General features: G+C 43.0%; 1 protein-coding gene across 1 annotated transcript in view; it reads left to right on the top strand.

Moving 5' to 3' along the window:
• Positions 1 to 21,106, top strand: part of col6a1 (collagen, type VI, alpha 1) — a 47,117-nt gene that overhangs the window by 23,452 nt on the left and 2,559 nt on the right. Inside the window, exons 24-34 of the mRNA XM_080725232.1 lie at positions 610 to 645; positions 2,706 to 2,768; positions 10,301 to 10,366; positions 13,545 to 13,580; positions 14,134 to 14,170; positions 14,412 to 14,420; positions 14,776 to 14,909; positions 16,348 to 16,457; positions 17,352 to 17,541; positions 19,985 to 20,159; positions 20,260 to 20,289. Coding sequence (XP_080581358.1) covers positions 610 to 645; positions 2,706 to 2,768; positions 10,301 to 10,366; positions 13,545 to 13,580; positions 14,134 to 14,170; positions 14,412 to 14,420; positions 14,776 to 14,909; positions 16,348 to 16,457; positions 17,352 to 17,541; positions 19,985 to 20,159; positions 20,260 to 20,289 — 886 coding nt within the window. The remainder of the gene's footprint in view (positions 1 to 609; positions 646 to 2,705; positions 2,769 to 10,300; positions 10,367 to 13,544; positions 13,581 to 14,133; positions 14,171 to 14,411; positions 14,421 to 14,775; positions 14,910 to 16,347; positions 16,458 to 17,351; positions 17,542 to 19,984; positions 20,160 to 20,259; positions 20,290 to 21,106) is intronic.

Below are 21,106 nucleotides of genomic sequence, written 5' to 3'. Positions count from 1 at the left end.
GGTGTCCCACCAAATTCTGGGCCCTGGGTACAGTACAAGGATTCACTGCGGGCCCCCCATGAATGTTCTTCATAGCGGGAAGGGGGTTTAACCCATTTAGACGCATTATTACGCATTAGTGCGGCACCGAGTGCAGCACTGTGAGCTTGTAGATCTACTATTTTTGGAAAATCGTGAAAAAGTCTTTGAATATTTCAAATCCTTCTTGTGTTTTTATGTCCGTGGTGCTCTTTTTCATGTCTAGGACCCCCAAAATGATATGTATTTGGCCACGGACCCCCATCTCAAAATATTTAGTTCCAGGTACCCCCCCAGAAGCAAAATTTGAGTTACAAATGTTTGCTTAAAAAAAATACATATTTTCAAAGATTTGCACACATTTTCACAACTTTTCAAAAATTGCAGATCTACAAGCATGCAGCTGTGAGCTTGTATATCTGCTATTTTTCAATAGCTAAAGGATAAAATAGTTAAGGCCCCTCCACCTTGGGCCCTAGCAACTCAGTCCCACTTTCTCCCCCTTGCGACGCCTCCTGATCATTCAAGTCTGTATTAATATGCATGCTGTGTATTGAACTGTATATCACAAACCTTTCTGATCTTTTTTAGGGTTACCCTGGCCCACGTGGGGATGCTGGCGAGCCGGTAGGTTCACGACCTTTCCCCTTTGACTCCATTCTTGAAATTTAGCCCCTGGACGCACATGAACATGTACACAGTTACATACACAATAATAATAAATAATTCACATCAAACTGTTAACTAGGTGATGCCTCATTCATACTGGCTGGTGCTTTTATTCACGGATTTTTTTTTTTGAGCGGTGGTCACAACGCTCCTATACGTGGCCGTGTGTGTGGGTCTCCGTCCGTCCGTGTCTGTAGCCTAAACTTCGGCACGCTACTAGTCCCGCACCATTTACGCCACCCCCGCAATATATACATCAAAACGTGCGGCTCGGTCGGGAATGGTGTGCTAGTAACTGTCTTTCCGATCCACCTTACAATGGCGACGTAATCGGCAAAAAACGACGCTGAATTGTCCCCATTGACTTATAATGGGACAATGCAAGAAATCACATTCAATTATTTGTCTCTCGCAAAGCATAGGAGCTACAGTTTCAAACCTCGGAGAGGAGATTCATAATGATTTTAAGAATGTATCGAAAAATAATTACATCACTCGGCCTCATGGTGGCGCTATAACGGCCCACTTTACGTTTTGCCCCATAACTCTTGAACCGTAGATCGGAAAATTTAAATTCTTTTTTCCCTGGATTCCTTGGGTCAAGACGCATCTCCCCATATAGGCCACGCCCATTTGCGCCAGGATAGATTTTCCGCCATCTTGAATTTTCTCCAAAACACACTTTTTGCTTCTTTTCCTACATATTTTCTTCAAATGTCACAAAAATCGGTACACATGATCTATGAGGTGGGTAAACCACCGCTCAGTTCACACGGGTGTGATTTTTTAAATAATAGTTTTGTTGCCTATTTACTGTATATTCACATTCTGTGTGGATGTCTTCATGCCACAACCAGCTGTTTTAATTCAATGTAAATTAAACTTTAGTGTTGATTTAAGATAAGATACCATAAGATAAGATCTTTATTGATCCCGCCAGGGAAATTCAGTCGCCAAAGGCTGCACAGCAGCTTAAGATACAGCCACAGGGCAAGAAAGGTACTGTATAGATACAGCATCGCACTCAAAAGAATCACCATCAATAACGAACAAAATATACAATACTATAGACCCTCAACAGTGCATGCATAATGCTGGACAAAATCACATAACCATGTCAGATAGTGTCCTTACTGTAATGAACTATTGTTACTTCTGAGCTAATAGTCTTATTGGACTAGCATAGCGGCCATCGTGTGCATCATTATACTGTGTACATCTTCATTGCTACCAGCATAAAAGACAGTCTTAAGTCTGTGTGTCCCCTTGAGGAGGATGAGTTAGATTGTGTAGTGTCCAGGGTAGGAATTTCATGGAGGCCATGAAGGCCATGGCCGTCGTTGCCCCTTAGTTTGGCCTTGTGCCCCTCAAACCAATGACATGGCCAGAGGCCACAGTGGCCTTAATGCTCCAGCTGACTGTACCACTTTCTCCTTTGTCTCTTTCTGGTCAATATGTAGACAGTAGACACACCTGTGTCTCTTTCTTGTCATGTAGACACCAGTGTTTTTTGTTGAGATTCTGAAATCCCCTGAGTCCCCATCTTTAAACCAGTCCAGTTACTTTGATTGGTGCATGGATCAGATTGTAAATACCATCATATATCTATTTCACTGCAGATTAGGTTATCATCCCTAACCCTTAAATTCAACAAATTCTTTCAATGGACTAAAATCTTGTTTCATTTGATGGCCTTCCTGCCCTGGCATTTGTGCCCTCAAAAAATGGACAACACCAAAGGCCAAGTGGCCTTGCCCCTAAAATGACGACATTCCAGGCCTGGTAGTGTCCATTTAAAGGACCACTTTTCAACCTATCTTCATGTAATTGGTCCTCACTAATGTTCACGATAAAATTGCACAATGTCACACTGTCCCTTAGGAGGGCTGTGGACGGTTCAGAAACTCGTCTGCCAGTGACATCGTCCTTGAAGATCTGTTGCCAACATTTTGTAAAGACGCTGACGTGTTCATGTACAGTATGTTCCTGACCTTTCAACTTTACTCTCTGACATCAAGGGCGGCAAGGGAACTCCTGGACCTAAAGGGGACGACGGGGAGCCTGGAGAACCGGGAACCGATGTGAGTCTGTTTCTCTTCATTTCGGAATCGTCTCTTTTCTTTATCTCTCCATTTGTGTGGTTCTATCTTCCCTTCAATCCCTTCCTGGCAGAGACCACAGACAGGATGTGAGTCACACTTTAATCCTACTTTTTTTTTTCATGGACACAGTTAGACATCTCTCTCTCTCTCTTTTATCTCCTTCTGTTGTTTTGTGAATTCTTTTGATGACATTCCCCGTTATTGTACTGCTTGGGACTTTCAGTTTGTTATCTTTCTGTCTTTCTACAGTATCGACCTCCCTCTCTCTTTCTTTTTTCTTGTTCTCTGTCTTGCAGCTGGAAACACTTTATCACATCTAAAGGGATGCAGTCTGTGCGTGCGTGCATGTGTGTGTGTGTGTGTGTGTGTGTGTGTGTGTGTGTGTGTGTGTGTGTGTGTGTGTGTGTGTGTCATGGGGAATGGGGGTTTGAGCTGAGACAGCTGTGTATATGTCGTTGTCAAGGATACCAGGAAATGAGGGTAGAATATGAAGGGACCGCAATTCTCCTTTTGAGGGTGTCTGTCTGGTGTGTGTGTGTGTGTGTGTGTGTGTGTGTGTGTGTGTGTGTGTGTGTGTGTGTGTGTGTGTGTGTGTGTGTGTGTGTGTGTGTGTGTGTGTGTGTGTGTGTGTTGCGTGCTCGCGTGCGTGCGTGCGTGCGTGCGTGCGTGCGTGCGTGCGCATGCACTTGCGTTTGTGAGTGAGTGATGAGCAAGGGAGTGTCAATTACTGCTTTTTCTAGTGTGCGTGCGTGCGTGCAAACGTGTGTGTGTGTGTGTGTGTGTGTGTGTGTGTGTGTGTGTGTGTGTGTGTGTGTGTGTGTGTGTGTGTGTGTGTGTGTGTGTGTGTGTGTGTGTGTGTGTGTGTGTTTCTACATGCGTGCGTTTCTACATGCGTGGCTCATAAAACCCTTCGCGTCCCAGCCTAAACCCCGGCTTAACCTTGGCGATGTTTACGCTGAAATCGTGACATTAGCGAGCTTCACGTTTCATGACCTAAACATTCCTGCACATGTTTGTACTTTTCTGTCATGCCTATACATCCGTGTCCCCTGACCCCTCGCCGTCCTTGAGAGGAAACGTCACAGCTTTAGATTCAGCCTTCAGATCCGCTCAGAGCTCATTGCGACAGTGAGTCACAGCTCATTGAAGCCTAATGCACTCTGCAGAATGATGGCGTTTGCTTGCCAAAAACAACAGATCTACAAGCTGACAATGTGCCACGATGCAATGCTATGGAAGTGCGGAGTATAATTTATAATACTGAGTTAGAGCTCATTAAGACAATTAATGGTGAGTCAGAGCTCGTTAAGACTGGGTTAATAGTGGGGCAGGGTGAGTCACTGCTCTGCAGGAGTAAAGAAGGGACTGTACAGCCTTTCTAGCGAGAGCATTTAAATATAACGTTTCTTCAAACTTAGACATTGGACTTGTATTACACATTTTTACTCCTGTTTTTAACTTAGGTCATGAGAGCAATTAACACAATTAGATCTTGCATTTAACTGTCAGTCTGGACACCAATAGATACGTGTGGCAATGATTTAGCTACAGAGTAAAATGTTGGTGGTTTTCATTTCATATGTAAAACACTAATGGCGTATTAAAACTAGTAAGACGCCTCAGGGTGACATGCGACCTCGCAGGGCAAGGTCACACCAATTCTTGGCCATCTGGCCAGTGATATATATTGGACCAGTTACCCATGGAGACCCCTGCATGATGGTCAACAATGTTATGTCAAAACATGCCCATATATGGGCATTACCAAATATGGGCATTCCCAGATATGTCCTTAACGCGTCCAGTGCCAGCCCCTAGAGGGCACCAAAGAATGCCAGACTTTCTCCTATAGGGGACTGCATTAGCATCCGGGGGCTCACGTTGCAGTGACGCGCGTGCTCACGTTCGTGCACGTCATGGAAAGGTCCCGGATGATAATGCTAACAGAATAGCTATTCCCATTTTGTCATTTTAAAGATCATTTTTCGGCAATTTCGCCGTAAATAAACCGTATAAACGTATGTTAATGATGCCTGGGGATCCCCATATATGAGCATAACAGGGCATCATGGACTTAATATTAACGTTTTCGGGGAAGGTAGGGTGTAAATCAGAGTAAAGCAGGCTCTTGGGCCAGTTAGGGCATCACAAAATCTCCATATATGGGCATAAAAGGTCTGTTTCTGGGAATGACCATATACTGACTTTTTATGTTATGCCCATACATGGAGAACCAGCCACACAGATATGGGCCATGACTTTGCCATCTGGCCAGTGATATATATCAGTGACATCAGGGATCTTCATACAGTATATGGTCATAAAAGGGATAGTAGGGATACCCATATATGGACTTTTACATAGGTGATAGGTCACCTGTGGTATCACCTGTGATGTCACAGTGACAGTATGGATATCCAGGGTTTGATCTTTGGTGAGGTGATGTCACGTGACATCACTTCCTTTACGGAAAGACGGAAGGAAGGACACGCTACAACGTTTCTCATGGTATACTGCGACCTTCGGTCGCAATAAGAAAAAGAGGTTGCGCATCAACAATGGGTTTTCTCGGTGGAGTGCTAGACACACAATCCAAAATACATAGGAATTGAAAAATCCCCAAAAGGTGGCACATCCAAAATTTCAAATCAATGACAGGGTGGAGATGATTGTGTCTGCCTGTGGCTGTTCCCCCACACAACCACAACCATCAGTGTCACATTTCTTGTGCACGCTGCCAATAGGCCAAAGAATTCAAACATACATAAATCTCCATACAGTATATGGGCAAAAATGGACATAGACAGACATAACAGGTATTCTGACAGTTACATCTTCATCAAAAATGCAAAAAAATACTAGGATAAATTAAATAGAACACTTGGGGAGTGGGGACACAGTTGAATTATGTTCATGACCTGATCTGATGATGTTGAGTTTAAGGACCTCAGGATATGCGCTGTTATGGAACCATAACAATAAAATAGTTCTGCTCTTACTGTAATACATCATAACCTGACCTTGAATTGAAAAAGTCCCAAAAAGGTAGCACATCCAAAATGTCATGGGCAAAGTACTCACGTTTCCACTTTTCTTTTATTGGCACACAGCAATAAACGAAAGCTTTCGCGTTCCGGCTATGAGCCTTCATTAGAGCATTAGTAATACCATACTGTTGTTCAACAAACCTTGATACTCTGGCTTGGTTAAAATTCAAATAAAGTAGCAGCTTTTCTCTTTCCGTCTCTTATAATGGTCGATATTTAGAAACAAATTCATTTTTAAAAATAGATTCCATATAAGAGATTCCAAGTTTCCATATTGAATGTATATCACTGGCCAGATTGAATCCATTACTTTCCATTCTAGACTTGTTCATCAGTCATCACTCCCCCTGTGTTTCGACAGACAAAAAGTCTGTTCTCTTTTCTACAGTCACATACTTGTTTCCACAAGTTTTTGCCCCCAGCCAGTTGCTCGCATGTTTGAATGGACAATGACATTTACTATACACAACAGGATCAAATGTAAAAACCAAAATAACTGTAATTTGACTGGGTGATTGAATGTAAGTTAAACAAAAAAGAGAGAAAAAAGGGGAAAAAAGAAAAGAAAAAGCATAGTGTTAAAACACAGTTGTCCTCCTTGAGATTTTATAAATGAATTGTTTTTACACTGTTCAGTCTTTGTGTTAAAACACAGTTGGCCTACTTTGCATCTTCTAAATATATGGTTTTTACACTGTTCAGACATGTAGTGTGTAGCAACTAGCCTTACTTGTTGCCAGGGGGGACTGGGTGTGTCAGAGAAGGTTAAGGTGCAGACCGCCCTCATAACCTTTTAACACACAGCATAATTAATACAGCTTCACTGTGGTATGTCAACACTGGCGTCTGATAATGTGTCATATGAAGTGTATCTCTACTGTATGTGTGTGTGTGTGTGTGTGTGTGTGTGTGTGTGTGTGTGTGTGTGTGTGTGTGTGTGTGTGTGTGTGTGTGTGTGTGTGTGTGTGTGTGTGTGTGCGTGCATGCGTGTGCGTGTGAGAGAGAGAGAGAGAGAGCATGCGCATGCTTTTACATGTGACATGGGCAATGTTTCATACATCAGAAACTCTTTGAAGTTGGGAATGTGCAGTAATTGAATCCCTGTGTGTGTGTGTGCCTGTGTGCGTGCGTGCGTCTGTACGCGTGCAGTACGCATGCGTGTGCGTAAACATTTGTGTGTTTTCTGACTGTAATAAAGAAGAATCACGCATGTGCGTATCCTTAACAGGTGGTCTTTGTCTGTCTGTCTGTCTTGTCTTGTCTTTATGCTTTAAATAGGAGGTATACTGTAGTAGAAGTATTATAAGTCCAGCTGGTTTTAAATGACTCTGAATGGAGATCAAACGGCAACAATGATCTACTGTATCATGATGATTGGTGGTGCTGTCTGCCTGTCCTCCTACATCTACTGCTCTAAGACACGTTGTGACTAGGGGTGTAACGATACATTTTAACAACGATACGATTCGATATCGATTACCGCATTTTAAAACGATACGATACGATACAAAGCCAAAACGGTACGATATTTTGCTTTTTCAAACGGTATAGTAGATCATTGCAAATTAAAATCGATTTTTCGATTCACTTACTATATTGTTACATCCCTAGTTGTGACGTAAGCCAGTGTTTCTCAAACTTTTACATTTCAAGGTCTCCCCTTAACTCTGACAGTGTACAAATGGAACCAAATGGACCCTAACAGTCAGAGTTACAGACTTGTATGGGTCCATTTAGACCCCCCTAAAGGAACCCACAGAGTCCCTGGAATCCACTTTGAGAAACACTGACGTAAGCAATACCCGTTAACCGTTTGCAGCACAAAGCTCACCACATGGTGAATTGGAATAATTAATTTTGTGTTCTATATGTGTAAGAGATTCAGACAAGGTGGTGAAACAGCTGTTCTGAGGATGTTTTTCTTAATCACTTTCACGACTGTAATCATAGAATGCTGCAGTTGTGGTGATGAAGAATCCCATCTTTTAGTACAAATGCCTATACAATGCCTTTATAAAAAATTGCATACATACAGTCAGCATACTACTTAAGCACTATTTTATACTTTGTCATATGGTGGCGTCACATGGCTAAAATATCCGATCTACAAGCTCACAAGCTTGCCTATAATGACATGTCCAAAATAGGGACACCATGTTGGAAGTTGTTGAAACTGATTTTTTTATTCTAGTAATTCTAGTTCCTGGTTACTAGTTACAGGACACCTTCCGGTGCTCTCTATAAACTTGTCATTTTGTGGTAACAGCCATTCCAGTTAGTTAGTAGTGTAGTGTTAGGGTTAGGTTCAGACAAAGACAAATCCACACTTTCACCTACTTTCAAGCAGACCTAACTGTGGGAAGAAATCATGGCTCTTAAAGTCGGGATAATTTGACAAACGTTTATTGCATGCTTCATCTACAGTATCTCGCCCATAATCTCCCACTGATTAGCTATGGGTCACAGTAGAGCAGCTGCAGAGTTGGACTTCTCCTGCTTATGGCAGCTGGACGTTGTTGCCAGAGAGTGCACAGATCTGTCTCAGATTAAGATTTGAACGGGATTCAGTGACATTCTCCGAATGATTTCCTTTTCTTTTCTTTTTTTGGGACGATCGCAATAAAACCGTTTTAGAGAGAAGCATACAGGCTTAGTAAAGTTGACATTTAGAGTGACTGAAGGGACGTTAATTTATAGATGTCCCTAATGAGTCTCATATGTGCTGAATGGCAGGCAAATGTGATCTTAGAGAAACAGGGAGGAAAGCAACACATACCTGAAATGTCTCTCATGCGATCCACAAAGTGAGGAGAAATTTCCACTTTATACTACTAGGGGTGTAACGAAACATTTTAACAGCGATACGATACGCATCACGATACATGGTTGACGATACGATACATGGACGATATTGGCTCATTCATGGCGATACGATACGATTCGATTCAATGATTTAAAATCGATATAGTAACTATTTAGCAAAGAAATTAAATCTGTGTGAAAGGTGTCAATAGTGCATGTTTTTAAGGGAAAAATCTATTATGGATATAAATAAGTAAACACTGTGATTCTCTGGCAAATACATGGACATTATATTTCAACACATATGGACAAACCTGCACCTTGACATGAACACAGAGATTACACACATTTATCGATAGACCAAGAGTAGCTATATGGAATGGAAAAGTAATTAAACCCCTCTTTTTCATTTTCCTTCTTAAAATTGCTAAATACCATGCAGAAATACTAGTTTCCATACAATCAATTATTTCCACTGCAAAACGATTCGATACCGATTATCTTCATTGTAAAACGATACCGATACGATACAAAGCCAAAGCGGTAGGATATATGCTTTTTCATAACGATATATTAGATCTTTGCAAATTAAAATTGATTTTTTGATTCAGTTACTATATCGTTACACCCCTAACACACACACACACACACACACACACACACACACACACACACACACACACACACACACACACACACACACACACACACACACACACACACACACACACACGTTTCTCAACAGTCTTTTGCAACATCTGCGCAGGCAAATGTTGGCAGATGGTAACAACAGGACACATTTATCTCATCTATCATTCAGATTTTTCATAGCTTCTGCCCAAGCCAGACACCCTACTGAGATTCTAGATTCCAGATGAACTCATTATCTATATTATATTTTTACAGATCAACGTCAAATTTCTTGCGCAAGCTAATACGCCAAATAATTCAAAGATACATATCGTGTCCAGCAGTGTCCACTGTCCAGCAGAAACCTTGTATCTCCAAGTTTCAAATTTGCAAGTTTGTTTTTCGTAAATTAAATTAAAGTCCTGCCTCATCATATACAGTAAGACTGTTGCACAAAACTAGTGAAAATGGCAGATCTACAAGCACACAACGGATCATGCATGCATCCCAATTTGCATCGTTACTGATACTGAGTAGATCGGTGCCCAACGGGCACGGTCTATTATTGATAATGCAAGATTCTCTAGTATGAAGGACACAATACTTTTGACGGCCTGGCAGAGATATGCTCTCCTCTGAGCACCCCTTTTTGGAAATTGGCTTGGTGTGTGCTCGGAGTAGACAGAATTATACATTACAGTATACAGTACTACACATTATCATTAAAAAGAAATACTATTATTATAACTTAAATAGAACACTCGGGGAGTGGGGACACAGTTGAATTATGTTCATGACCTGATCTGATGATGAGGAGTTAAGGGCCATCAGGATATACTGTGCTGTTACGAAACCATACAAACAAAATTGTTCTGCTCTTAATAGATCATAAACTGACCTTGATATACAAGCTGCTCAACAGGAAAAACAAAAATGGACAATTCAATTAGCCCATACATAGGAAGCCAGTAGATCACCAGATCCTCTTACACTGTGTTTCTGATCCTATATTATTTCTCTTTCTGTCTACAGAATAACCTGCCAGGGGATCCCGGACCAAAAGGGGGCAAAGGTCACAGAGGACCTGAGGGCAGATCGGTAAGAATGACACAAAAAAAAACATCAGTCAAATCCTCATTGTTAATTTATCTTTGTGCCAAATGGACCAGTAAATGTCAATTTGGTTACATTGAGGATTTGTGTTGGTGTGTGTGTGTGTGTGTGTGTGTGTGTGTGTGTGTGTGTGTGTGTGTGTGTGTGTGTGTGTGTGTGTGTGTGTGTGTGTGTGTGTGTGTGTGTGTGTGTGTGTGTGTGGACTGCGACTGCAAGGTAAGCTTGCTTGCCTGCAGTCAGCTGATCATTCGGTGTCCCACTCCATTCTTAAAAATGTAGCTATTGATGAGGATATTCTCATCTTTGCCGTGAAAGCACGACTCCAAGTGCTGCCTACCAAACTGAACCTGTCCATTTGGTATCCAAATGCGCATGACTCTTACTGTTTACACCACGGACAGTATCAAATCATAGAGTCTATGTCTCATATATTAAACGGCTGTAATGTTTACAAAGGACTTTACATTGCCAGGCATGACAGAATTGTTGACATTATTGCAAAAGACGTGTCACCTATGTTTGATTCCTCTGCTGTGTTTTACAAACATTCTTGTGTGCAACCAGAAATGTTTCAAAGCAATGACCCCCATGTGTTTGCAAATATAATAGCAAATACACCAGACGTCATTGTGATTGATGAGAACAGCAGAGAGGTTTTCTTATTGGAAGTTGGCTGTACTTTTGATTCAAGTTTGGAGGAAGCTTTCCTCACTAAACAGGTTAAATACCAACCATTAGTACAGGCCATTATAGATCTAGGATATAAGTGTCAGCTCATTGTTTTTATATTTGGCAGCCTGGGCCATGTCCACAGGCTGGTGGTCAGGGGCCTGAGGATTTTGGGGTTGTCCAAGTATAAGGCAAAGCAGCTCGCAACCTATTGCTCAATCTCCTCGATTATAGGCAGTAGATCCATTTGGAGGAGAAGGTGCTATTTGTACCCATAATTACTTGTCCGGTGTTAATACAGACTGTAATGTATGACCATTTGACTGTGAATAAGCTCATGACGTGTTGATTCTGTATAGTCTGGACTTGGATTTATGCACTGATACATGTTGTTTCAAGCATGTGGGACATCAAAAGCAACTGAAAATATTTGTGTCCCTTGTAATGTATTTTATAAATGTGGACTCAAATAAAGAAATTGAAATGTGTGCGTGCGTGCGTGCGTGCGTGCGTGCGTGCGTGTGCGTGCATGCGTGTGCGCGTGCGTGCACGCGTGTGCGCGTGCGTGCATGCGTGTGTGTGTGTAGGTGCCTGTGCTTCGGCGTGCATGTACAAGTCCAGACATAGCAGGGAGGGATTAATGCCTCTGCCTCCAAAATAGATCCCTCCCCAATTCTATAAACGTGCACACATGCCCTCAGTCTTTCCCGAAAATAGTGTCAACAAATCTCCCATGCTTTCACAACGTGCATCAGCTGAGCAATTGAAGTGACGTAAAGTACAAAAGGCTGGTTCCTGTCAGATGTACAATATGCATGAGGACCTGTTCTCCTGGGCTTCATTCCCTTCTCTAAATTTTTATCCCACAATTTTGTAACCCATTTTTTCACCCAGTGCCAATTGCCTATGTAATCCTGGGCTCTGCTCTCCCTCTGCCGCGCCTGGGGAGACAACGGACTGACCTCATGCTTCCTTCTATGCATGAGGAGTCCAAGTTGCTTCTTTTCACCCGACAGTGGAGATTTCCCTGGTTTGGACGTAGCGCGTGGAAGGAACACGTTATTCCAACCAGTTCCTTTCCCCTCCATCAGGCGCCCCGGCTGGCCAGGGGGAGGCATTATTGAGACCAGGATTACGTGCATGTTTTTGTGAGGGTATCAACCCTAGGAGACACGGGGAGAACATGCAAACTCCACACAGAAAGCCCTATCGCCAACCCCACCTAGGGTGTGGGCGCTGATGACACGGAGGGAGGAACACGCCGCCAGCGCCCACAGCGTCCTCCTGGGCTTCATTCCATCAACCTTGAACCTTTCCAATTTTTACCACTCTCCCCTTTACTCGAAGTGGGGTCCGGGAACTCCCAGGGTCCTTGAGTGGGTTCCAGGGGGTCCCTGAAACTGCTGAAGTTCCCCTGTGGGATAAGATAGGTATCTATAGGCCTAGCTATAAAAGCAAAATGAGTTCATACAGCATCACATTTTGTTTAAGCATTTTAACCATATATACAAATTGGCTATTTCAAAACAGCAGATCCACCAGCTCACAACGTGGCATGATGCAATGCGTTGTGTGGTTTTAGATTTTTGGGGGAATATTTTTGAAACATTTTAAGTCTTGTATGGGGTCCCTGCCTCGGGCACAAAATATTTTCAGATGAGGATAAGCGGGCAAATGCATATTAATTTAGTGGTCCTTGACATGAGGAGGTTTGAGAACCACTGACGTACAATGTGCATGAAGACCTGAACTCCTGGGCTCCATTCCATCAACCGTGAACTCTAACCTTTCCAATTTTCCCCACTCTTCTCTTAATCTGCTGTGCTCTTCTCCCTGGCTCCCCCTCTTCTTCTCCTCTGGCTTGTGGCTCTGCTGCATATTTCTGCAGGAACAGTTTGAGTTATGTCTGTGGGATGAATTCTCCAGTCTACAATTAAATGCTCTTTCACTTTTTTGCTGTTTCACTCTGTGTGTGTTTGTGCGTGCGGCGTGCGCCTGCCTTCGTTGCCGCACAACACACAGAAAAAAGAAAAGAACCCTTAAAAGTGAAATTTGTGTCTGTTAAAAAAGAAAACAGATGCTTTGCCCTGCAAGCAGCGCAAGACACACAGAATGGTGTGTCGGGAGACAGAACAGTTTCTGCGTTGTTGTTGTAGTTTGGGCTGAGCGTGTGGGTGGGGATGGATGTGGGTTAAATGACTCGGATTCTGGTTTGCATCGAATTCAAAGGGAGTAACGTTTTATTTTCCTCTTAAAAAATCATCACATTTAAGGCCAGTGATTTTCTTTTCTCCTTCACTGTAAGTTAGCCCCGGGCTCTAACTATGCATTCAGTTTACATTCAGTCAAGAGGAGAAACCAGTGGTCTGGCAGATATGATACTGGTAAATACTACAAACACGATAGTGAATCACTCATCCCCCTCTCCCTCCCATTCCCCCTGCCTCGCTCTCTGCCTCTCTCACTGTCTGTATCTCTCTCTCTCTCCCTCCAGGGACCTCCAGGGCCTCCAGGACCTCCAGGAACCGACGTGAGTTTAAAAAAAACATTTAATCAGTCTACTGTACCTTTGTCCATCCTACACCCTTGAACTCAGCATAGCCACCACGGGGCTGGGCGGTTATGTACCCTAGACTTAAATCCTCCACATTTAATCAGTCTACCTTTCATATCTTTGGCCCTCCTTCGCACCCTGAAATCAGCATAGCTAACCTTCAAACCTATGACCCTCCTTCACCCCTTAACTCCAGCCACGGGGCTGGGCGGCTAAGTACCCCAGACTTAATTCCCCCTGTGGCCATATTGGTTTGCACTTTTGTTTGAACTGCAAGTCAGAGGCCACAGGGCCAATTTCCTGGACACAATAAGTGCAGCGTTTGACCGAGAGGCAGTCTCTGAAGTCAATTTCAATTCAAGATGTTTCCTTTTTTTCTGCTTTTGGAAAGACCCCAAGTTGTGTCCGTGTGCTCCCGTGAGTTATGTAATGCTATGTAATGCTACACTACACCACACCACACCACACCACACCAGACCATACTGTAACAGACATTCCACCTCTGCTTTTCCTTCTTCCTCTTCTTCAGGAATGTGAGATTCTGGATATCATCATGAAGCTCTGCTGTAAGTCCACCCTCGAACTGAACATGCAGTTACACACATTATTCCCCACAAACGCACGCGCACGCACAAACATAATACGCACACTCTTTACTTCAACTCCAGAATACATTCAGTGGAAACCAAGAATGTGAAGGTTGAGCGGGTTATGTTGTCTTAACAATTTCAACTCTGATTAATGAATCTTATTTTTGCTTCTCTTTCTTTTTGTTGTTGTTGTTGGGGTGCTTCCCTCATCTCACAGCTTGTTGTGGTAAGTTTTATCTCCACCTACTAGATCTTTGATATTGTTTTTTTTACCCCCCACCCCCACCCAATTAGAAACAGATGGCGCCGGCCAATCTAAGTATATTTCCCCTATACTTATCTCTACTGTACTGATTGTTTTGTGATTACTGTCTGTAATTTTGTGTGTGTGTTTACCACCGTGTGCGTGTGCGTGTGTGTGCGTGTGTGTGTGTGTGTGTGTGTGTGTGTGTGTGTGTGTGTGTGTGTGTGTGTGTGTGTGTGTGTATGTGTATGTGTTTGTGTGCGCGCGCGTGTGCGTGCGCGTGTGTGTGTGCGTGTGCGTGTGCGTGTGTGCGTGTGTGTGTGTGTGTGTGCTATAGAGTGTAAGTGTGGACCCCTGGACCTGGCGTTCATTGTGGACAGCTCAGAGAGTATCGGTGCCTCCAACTTCGCCCTGGCCAAGGACTTCATCATCACCGTCATAGACCGTCTGATGAAGGACCAGCAAGTTAAAGTTAGTGACGCTGATTTGTATCCCTAAATCTTTGTATGTACCCGTAATTGCCGGACTATAAGCCGCGGCTTTTTCCCCATGTTTTGAACCCTGCGGCTTTTACAACGGTGCGGCTTATATAGAGATTTTTACATATAACGGCCAGTTAGTTAGTTTTACAATGGTCTTTCACAAGGATTTATATATAGATTTCTACAGCTAACGGCCACCAGGGGCGCTCTAGCAGGAAGCAGGAAGGACACCTGCGGCTTATAGTCAGGTGCGGCTTATATATGTAAACATTAGTTTTTTGTTCTAAATGTAGCCGGCTTATATTCAAGTGCGACTTATAATCCAGCAATTACGGTATTTATTTTGTCTTGAATGCCTATTCACCTCGCTAGCAGCAGGGCTCTAAAGATGGAAATCTTGGTCCCTCTGTCCACACAACTAGGGATGGGTAATGTTAAGATGTTATCGATTCACTTTCTGGTTCTTATCAATTCAAATCAAAGTTTTTACTAACCTTTGAAGATCCACAGATTTATTTTCCAAATATGGGTGTAAACGAAGGAGTTGGCTTCTTTCCACCGGAAACATATCATTGTAATCGCGATCATCCGTGTTAAGTTAGGGACCCCACTCTGGGGGAAAAACAAACGTGTGCACGTGCACACACACACACACACACACACACACACACACACACACACACACACACACACACAGGAACGCCACATCAATAGCGACAGTTTTGGGTTAAAGGTTACTTAAAGCAGTGATTCCCAACCTGTGGGCTGGAGCCCACTGGTTGACTGTGAGGATATTGTAAGATTCGAAACAGCGGGACATCAAAATATCGAGATTTTGCCACACCGTAGGACACAGAAGCATAAATCAAGCCTTACTCTGGTTCGCATTACGGTCGCAGGCCTCAGCGCTGTCTTTGCAGAATGACCATTACTTCACCCATGAGGCATTGTTTGACTTAACATGATGATACGGTGCAAGCTGCAAAGTGTTATGAAGCTGTCCTTGCAGATGGGAGTTTTGCTTTGCGGACAGAGAACTCAAAATAGAAATGTGTGAATGGAGGACATTTTTTTCATGGTTTGGACGCTAACTTTTATATCAGGCCAATGACGCGGTCATTCCACAGTTTGGATATAATTGCTTAAGGTGGGTGTGGCTCAGAAATGTTAACAGAGGAAAACATGTGCACTGCATGCACGTGCACGCGCGCACACACACACACACACACACACACACACACACACACACACACACACACACACACACACACACACACACATAGACACACAGCGCGTGCACACACACAGTGCGCACACACACACACACACACACACACACACACACACACACACACACACACACACACACACACACACACAAGCATGCACATAAACACTCACTCATCCTTTCCTGTTTCTCTTTCCAGTTTGGTGCTAATGAGTCCAGGTTGGGTGTGGTTCAGTACAGTGGAGGGAATGCTCAAGAAGTTGTCCAGCTCGGAGACCCCAACATCAAGACCCTCCCCGAGTTGAAACAGTGAGTTAGCACAGGGGTTTTCAAAGTGGGTGACGGGGCACCCTGGGGTGCCGTGATGGCAGTCCAGGGGTGCCGTGAGATCATTTGATAATATTTGGAATTTATTTGGACACTTGAAAAAATTCAAGTAAGTACAAAGTTATTTTCAGTCAGTTCTAACCAAAATGCCTATTATCTCAACGTTTTCCTCGCAACATAATCACTAAAATATCGTCGCTGTCGGCAGAAACCTTGTATCTCCAAGTTTCAAATGTGTATGTCTTTTGGTAACGCAAAGCCCTGCTTCATCATACAAGACTGTCGCACAAAACTAGAGAAAACATCCGATCTACAAGCACACAACGCAAACGCCTCGTGTGCTTGTAGATCTGCTGTTTTTACTAGTTTAGTTAGTACATTTTATAGATGATAAATACAAAACTAACGGTTTTGGACATACAAGGTTTCCACCTGACAACAACGATATTCTATAAATATAAGGTGCTGGGAGTGAAAATTATAATGTAGGGGTGCCTCGGATTAAAAAAATATTCATGGGGTGCCCTGAGACAAAAAAGTTTGGGAACCCCTGAGTTAGCAGATGCTCGCCGGGCCCTCACACACATACACATACACACACACGCCCGCGCAGGCATGCACACACACATGCACGCACAGATACAAACATACAAACGGTGTCGCTGTGCGTGTTTAATTGTCAGCTGCCATATATGGCAGAGACGCTGCTACTCATACACATAGAGTAAGTACTCAGTGACATTATTGTATCATAGAGACATGTGCCATGATTTTGTGAATGTAACCTTACTGCACCTATAATATTTGTGTCCCTGTATGTTTCTCCTTTATGTGGACATAAATAAATGGTTAAAATGTGTGTGTGTGCGTGCGTAGGGCTATAAGAAACCTGCGTTGGCTGGCTGAGGCCACATACACGGGCGAGGCCCTGCAGTTCTCTGTGAACAACATGATCAACCGCCTGGCGGCCGATAAGAACCGTGTGGTGCTGGTGTTGACAGACGGCCGCTCCGACATCACCAGAGACAAAGTTCCCCTCACAACACTCTGTGGAAAGGGCATCAGGGTAAGCCATGGCCATGCACGTGCACAGACATAGACATCAAAGGGGGCTTGAGCCCCTGCCCTTTTACCCGTCTGTAAAAAGTGCCTTCTCCATAGTGAAAGAAATGCAAATGCTCTCTTTGCATGCCATACCCGAAGGCAGCGTTCAAGACAAATTGCCTTGTCCAAACTCTCCTGAACTTGAATGCAGCATCTTATGTCGAAGGAATTGCCTTCTCTGTGTAGAAATCCATGCCGTACGTCACAGCTCCAGTATGCACTTGATTATGCTTAGTTTAGTGTGGTCTAAAGCACCGAAAATAGCCGACCTCTGCTATTTTCAATATTTTCACCAAAACGCCATTTTAGACATTTTAGCCCTTGCCTCTCTAACATTCTCTGCATGTCCCTGGGCATGGCACAAATAAATGAAACACATTCCAATAAACAGTCCAGCACATTTTCTTGTGAGTGCTCGTATGGACACAGAGACATAATCCACAATGGGAAAGGAGGTTGGGGCCCATTTGTAACCACTTAACCCACTCTATACTCTGGTAAACTTGACCAGAGTTGTCTTTTTTCCCCCTCTCTACACCAAATCTCTTCACCGAAAATAGCCTATCTGCAAGCTCTCAACATGTCACAACACGTTGTGAGCTTGTAGATTGCTATTTTCATGAGAATGTTCACTCCAGAATAGGGATGTTTGGACTCAAGAGGCTAAGTGCAACGGGTCAATTTTGACACTCTCAGGGTGTCAAGATTGACCCATAAATGTTAATTAACCCTTTTACACTCTCATTTAACTCAAAAGTAAAATGTAACTCATAGTTAGGTTAACACTCAAGACTTTACTGTGTAAGGTTTTACGATGCTTGTCGGATAATGAATGCTTCTTACTGACCCACTTACTTTTTTCTTCTCGCAAATGATTGTTAATGCCTCTTGGAGTCGACCCATTCATATAAAAACAAGTCAATTTATGGTACTGAAGTCTTCTGCTATGGACAACTTCTCTAACTCCCGTCTGCTCCAGTTGCCACCCCTCTGGCGCTTAAAACACGTAAAAACAAAACATCTAAATTAAGGCTGGGACTTTAACTGATTAATTGCGATTAATTAATTACAGAAAATTAACGCGATTAAAAAAATTAACGCATTTTAATCGCACTTAGTTTTTGCACCACAGAACCTTCAGTATCGGGCATACCGATCATAGCGATGCACCAACCAAGAAGAGACAACAAACGCAAAGGGAGAAGTAGCCGATCAGAGCGCTTTGCTTGGCCCAGTGGATGCGAAATTTAGGTTTAAAAAACTCACTTGTTGATTCACTCGTACAACAAAATGTGTTTTACTTGAAAAAGAAATGCTTCTCAGGTCAAATATCGATGTGCGATTAAAATGTGATTAATTGCGATTAATTAATCACAGAGCCTGTAATTAATTAGATTAAAATTTTTAATCGCATCCCAGCCCTAATCTAAATTGAATACCTAAATATACAAATGTAAAAAAAAAACCTACACAGTAAAGTTTTCAGTGTTTATTGATTTATAACTGACAGTGTACAAATATCACCAAATGGACCCTTACAGCAGTGGTTCTCAAAGTGGGGTCAGGGAGCCCCCAGGGGTCCTTAGTCGGCCAAGGACCCCTTAGTTGACAGAGAGATGAAGCAGGGACCCCCACAACCTGTTGATAGATTCCATATAGTTTCATTGTTTGACAGCACAATCATCAGTGTATTTTGGATTCATGTCAAATTGTGTTTTCCAATATTTAACCACTTGAACCGTCAATACTTAAAAATAAACTTGACCTTTCACTCTGTACTTAGTCTGCTATTTTTCCCCTCTACACCAAAGCTCTGCTGCGAGGCGTTGTGAGCTTGTAGATAGGCTATTTTTTGGCTAAAGTTCTCAGAATATGGACACTAGGGTTCAAGTGGTTAATATAAAAAAGGAGGAAAGTTTCTATCACTCAAAGATTTGGAGGACCCCCTGTTAAAAAAAAAAAAAAAGAAAAAATCCAAGGCGCTTTACATAGATTGTGCATTACATTCACCCATTCACGCACACATTCATACACCGGTGGCAGTGGAAACCATGCAAGGCACCAACCTGCTCACCGGGAGCAACTAGGGGTTCAGAGTTTTGCTCAAGGACTCTTCGACATTAACTCAGGGGGAGCCCGGATTCGAACTGGGAACCCTTCGGGAACCCTTTGTGCTCCAATAACGGTTTCTCAACCCCTGAGCTATGCCACCCCTGTAGTAACTCTGGGGAATCCCTAGGGGTCCCGGACCCCCTGTTGAAGATCCCTGCTCTAAAGAACCATACAGGGGTTAAAGCAGTTCTTTGTACGGCAACGGTGCTCCAGTATACAGTACAGTATATCACCCCAACCATCCCTTAAGTGCTGATGAGCAACCATTTTGTTAAAACCCTGTGTTCCTCCAGGTGGGAGGTTTAGGGGTGAAGGATTACTCCGGCCGCCAGCCCAACAGTGAGCAGCTGGGGGACATGTCGTGTCAGAATGACCCTGACAAGCCCGGCTTCACCGAGGTCCTGGACAACTATGCCATGCTGCTGGACGACGAGTTCCTGCAGAACCTCACTGCCAACATCTGTCAAGGTACAACACAAACACACACTCATGTACAGGTGCCAAATGTAAATCATTCCATGTAAATAAACTGACTTAGTTATCTTTTCTTTCTTGCTTCCAACACCAGATAAGAAGTGTCCAAACTACAAATGTCCCAGTAAGTGTGTTTTCTCTTATACTACTGTATACAGTATAATACATGATTATATATATCATACATGATTGGCTGAATCGACATTCAGGAGGAGAAGCCTATAGAAATAGGCTTCTCCTCCATCTTTATCCATTTGTCTTTCTTACTAATCTACATCTACTGTCCTTTAAATCTAATGACAGGCTAAGTCATTTTGTGCAGTTCCCAAACTTGTCAGGTTTGCCTGGGGACACATAGCAGAACTACAAGGGCACAACACGTCGCTAAGTGCCACGCTTGAAGATTGGCTATTTTCACTACTTCTGTTATTTTTATTCATGGAATTTCTTAGATGTGTTTGTTTATTTGTTTGTTTGTTTTAAAATGTATTTTATATATTTTTTTTAATTAAAAAGAAAAAATATATGCATATTCTTTTTAAAAGTAGGAAAAGAATATGGGATTTTTACTCTAGTCGTGACCCCAAATTGGTCTGTGACCCACAAATGATTCCCGACACACTGTTTGGGAAACAGTGACTTAGTGCAGTGGTTCTCAACCTTTTCAGGCCACGACCCCCAAAATAATCACATGTTAACTGGGGACCCCCCCACCCTGACGAGCAGTTGAGGAATTATACTGTATTTTGTCTAACACGGTTCTATTGTGAAAATAGCAGATCTACATGCTCACAACGCCTCGCGCTGAGCGCTAAGAGTTGAGGAATTATATTTTGTCTAACACGGTTCTATTGTGAAAATAGCAGATCTACATGCTCACAACGCCTTGCGCTGCGAGGCGTTGTGAGCATGTAGATCTGCTATTTTCACAATTTCTGCCT

This window comes from Nannobrachium achirus (genome assembly GCF_963921795.1).
Source record: "Nannobrachium achirus genome assembly, chromosome: 5".
Lineage (NCBI taxonomy): Eukaryota > Metazoa > Chordata > Actinopteri > Myctophiformes > Myctophidae > Nannobrachium > Nannobrachium achirus.
The sequence above is the reverse complement of the archived record's forward strand: the minus strand, read 5'-3'. Positions and strand labels throughout refer to the sequence as shown.